This window comes from Lactuca sativa, chromosome 6 (assembly GCF_002870075.4).
Source record: "Lactuca sativa cultivar Salinas chromosome 6, Lsat_Salinas_v11, whole genome shotgun sequence".
NCBI lineage: Eukaryota > Viridiplantae > Streptophyta > Magnoliopsida > Asterales > Asteraceae > Lactuca > Lactuca sativa.
In genome coordinates this window covers 146000691-146003366 of record NC_056628.2, presented here as the reverse complement: position 1 = coordinate 146003366, position 2676 = coordinate 146000691, and the positions used below count along the sequence as shown (strand labels likewise).

The 2676-nt window shown below is 35.3% G+C and overlaps 1 protein-coding gene across 1 annotated transcript; it reads left to right on the top strand.

Moving 5' to 3' along the window:
- The first annotated feature begins 780 nt into the window (after positions 1–780).
- On the top strand, positions 781–1782 carry LOC111890549 (uncharacterized). Its single transcript, XM_023886658.1, has one exon. It carries the CDS (start codon positions 781–783, stop codon positions 1780–1782), a length of 1002 nt encoding a protein of 333 aa, XP_023742426.1.
- Positions 1783–2676: the final 894 nt, after the last annotated feature.

The window sequence follows — 2676 nt, the reverse complement described above, 5'->3', positions numbered from 1 at the left end:
ATGGAACACGATTTCAATCGTCTGCAACCAACAACCCATTAATTTCTAGAACACGATTATGGAAAAAGCATATTTAAAAAATTGCATCGGCAGGTGAAAGGTTCACTTTCGTTCCAGAATCAGGAACCCAATGGCTAAATCAAAAAAGAAGAATGATTATGTATGAGGAACCCAAAATCAAATACTCAGTCCTTTTTTATCACCCTAATTCACATTCACGATCATTCATCGGTTCCACATCTTCAAAATTCTATTCCTTTACTTCATTTTTTTAAGTTCTTTATTTCTTCTCAATTTCTTTGTTGCAAAGATGGGATATGGTAAAAATAATCCCGTTTTAGAGAGAGTTGTTACCTTGACTAATTATGATAATGAAGAGGGAATTCTAGGCAATGCAGAGACAGTTGAAGTTCCTCAAAATGTACAGGCTTCGAAGGATGATAAGCCCATGTTTCAGGAAGTCGACATAGTTGGTGTATCAGGAAGTAAAAATTCAGGGGGTTCAAAGAAATGGGTATGTAAGCACTATCACCAGATGTTTACCAACTCTTATACACGGATTCATTTACATTTTTTTGGTTTTTCAATAGGGAAAGCACCAGGAATTAAAAGGTGTCCTGCTATACTTAAGGATCGGGTTAAATATCAAAGCTTGATAAATAGAGTAAATGTTGATGAATAAAAAGGTGTTTCTAAATCTTTGAAGAACTCTGTAATTAATAAAAAAAAAAGAGTTCTAATGAACCACTCGAAGATTCTTTTGGTGTGATGGAAAGAAACATGGTTGATATGAAGATTATGAGAGTGTTATGTGCTAATGGCATTCCTTTCAATGTTCTACGTAATCCTCAGTTTCAAGAGATGATCACAACCATAAATAAGGAACCTGCTGGTTACAAGGCTCCTTTATATGATAAGGCTCGAACCATTTTGCTTGACGAGTGTGTAAGAGATATGGAAAAGGGGTTCACTTCAGTGAGGGGTACATGGTATATACAAGAGGTTTCTATTGTGTCGAATGGTTGTTCCAATGTTAAGCATCAACCATTAAACAATGTTATTGTTGCCAACAACCGTGGTGCCATGTTTATATATGCAGACGAATTTTATGGTGTAGAGAAGACAGGGGCAACAATTGCAGACTTCTTGCTTGGAGCCATTAAAACCATAGGACCAAGTAATGTTCTTCAAGTTGTAACTGGCAATGCAAAAAACTGTAAGACTACTGGAAAGGAGGTGGAGAAGGTATATAAACACATTTTCTGGTCTCCTTGTTATGTCTATTTTTTGAATTTAAGTTTTAAAGATCTTGCAAACGAATGTTTTTGGCTAATGGACACATATAGGAAAGGGAAAATAATTGTTAAGCATTTTCTTAATCACACCCATGCATTGGCTATTTTTAGAGATAATTCACAACTAGAATTGTTAAAAGTAGCCAAAACAAGATTTGCATCTCATTATATTTTTCTCAAAAGGTTATGGGACTGTAGAGAGTCTCTTGCTACTACAACTGTCCTATATTCATGGAGAGAGTGGCTGAAAAATGGTGATGAAAACACTAGGCAAAATGGATTATTAGTTCCGGATACAATTAAAAGTGAAGACTTTTGGGATGATGTGAAAAGTGTTCTTGCTGTTACAAAACCAAAATACTTGATGGTTAAATTTTGTAATGGTGATGGATCAAAGATGGGAGAAATTTACGAGAAAATGGATAACATTCTAAGAGAGATTAAGAATGTCATGATGAATCATCGTTATGTTGAGTATTACCCTTGACTGGAGAAGATTATACTAGCAAGATGGGAGAAGATGAAAATCCATTTTCATTGTTTAGGATTTGCGTTATCTCCATGATTTTATGATTGTTGGGTCACGTTTTGTATAATATGTTGCGTCTAGTGGGCTCGTTAGCTAGTCCATTTTTGTATCTCCGGTATGGGCCTGTCCATCCGTGAGTTTAGTAGGGTTGAATATAAATATAGGTGCTTGCATGCATCTTAAAAAAACGATAGAAAAGAACGATCAGAGCATTATTCAGAAGTTTATTATTATCATTCCTGTAACCCTAAATTCTCTACAGCGGAAGTTCTTAGTCGAGCTTTGCTGAGGATTGTTTGATCTAATCATTCGACATATTTTGATCCGCTCTTGTCTTATTTATTGTTTTGTGTTCATCGCAATACCTGTTACAAAGATCTAATCGATCTTCACGTTTGTTATTAAAACTTATCAATTGGTATCAGAGTAGGAGGCTGTGTAATTCATACACATCTTTTCTGTGAAAAAGGTTGCGATTAGGGTTATTCCGCATTAACTAATATTTATTGAGCCGTCATCCCATAATTGACGTAACTCAGCATTTATTCGTTTTGCCCTAATTTAATATATTACAAGTCTGATCTTTTAAACAGGTTATTCGATCTAGCATGGACGAGTCACAATCAAATCCCATTAACATCTCAAATAGCATTGGATCAATGACGAAGATTCCCATCCTTTACACCCAGGATTACGAAGTCTGGGCACATCACTTTGAAGATTATGTCATTGGATCTGAGGACAATGAATATCTTATTTGGGAAGCAATCGTGTCTGGACCATTCGCTCATTCAGCAACATCAAGAATCATTAAAACTCAGAAAAAGTATAATGATCTGTTGAAAGATGTAA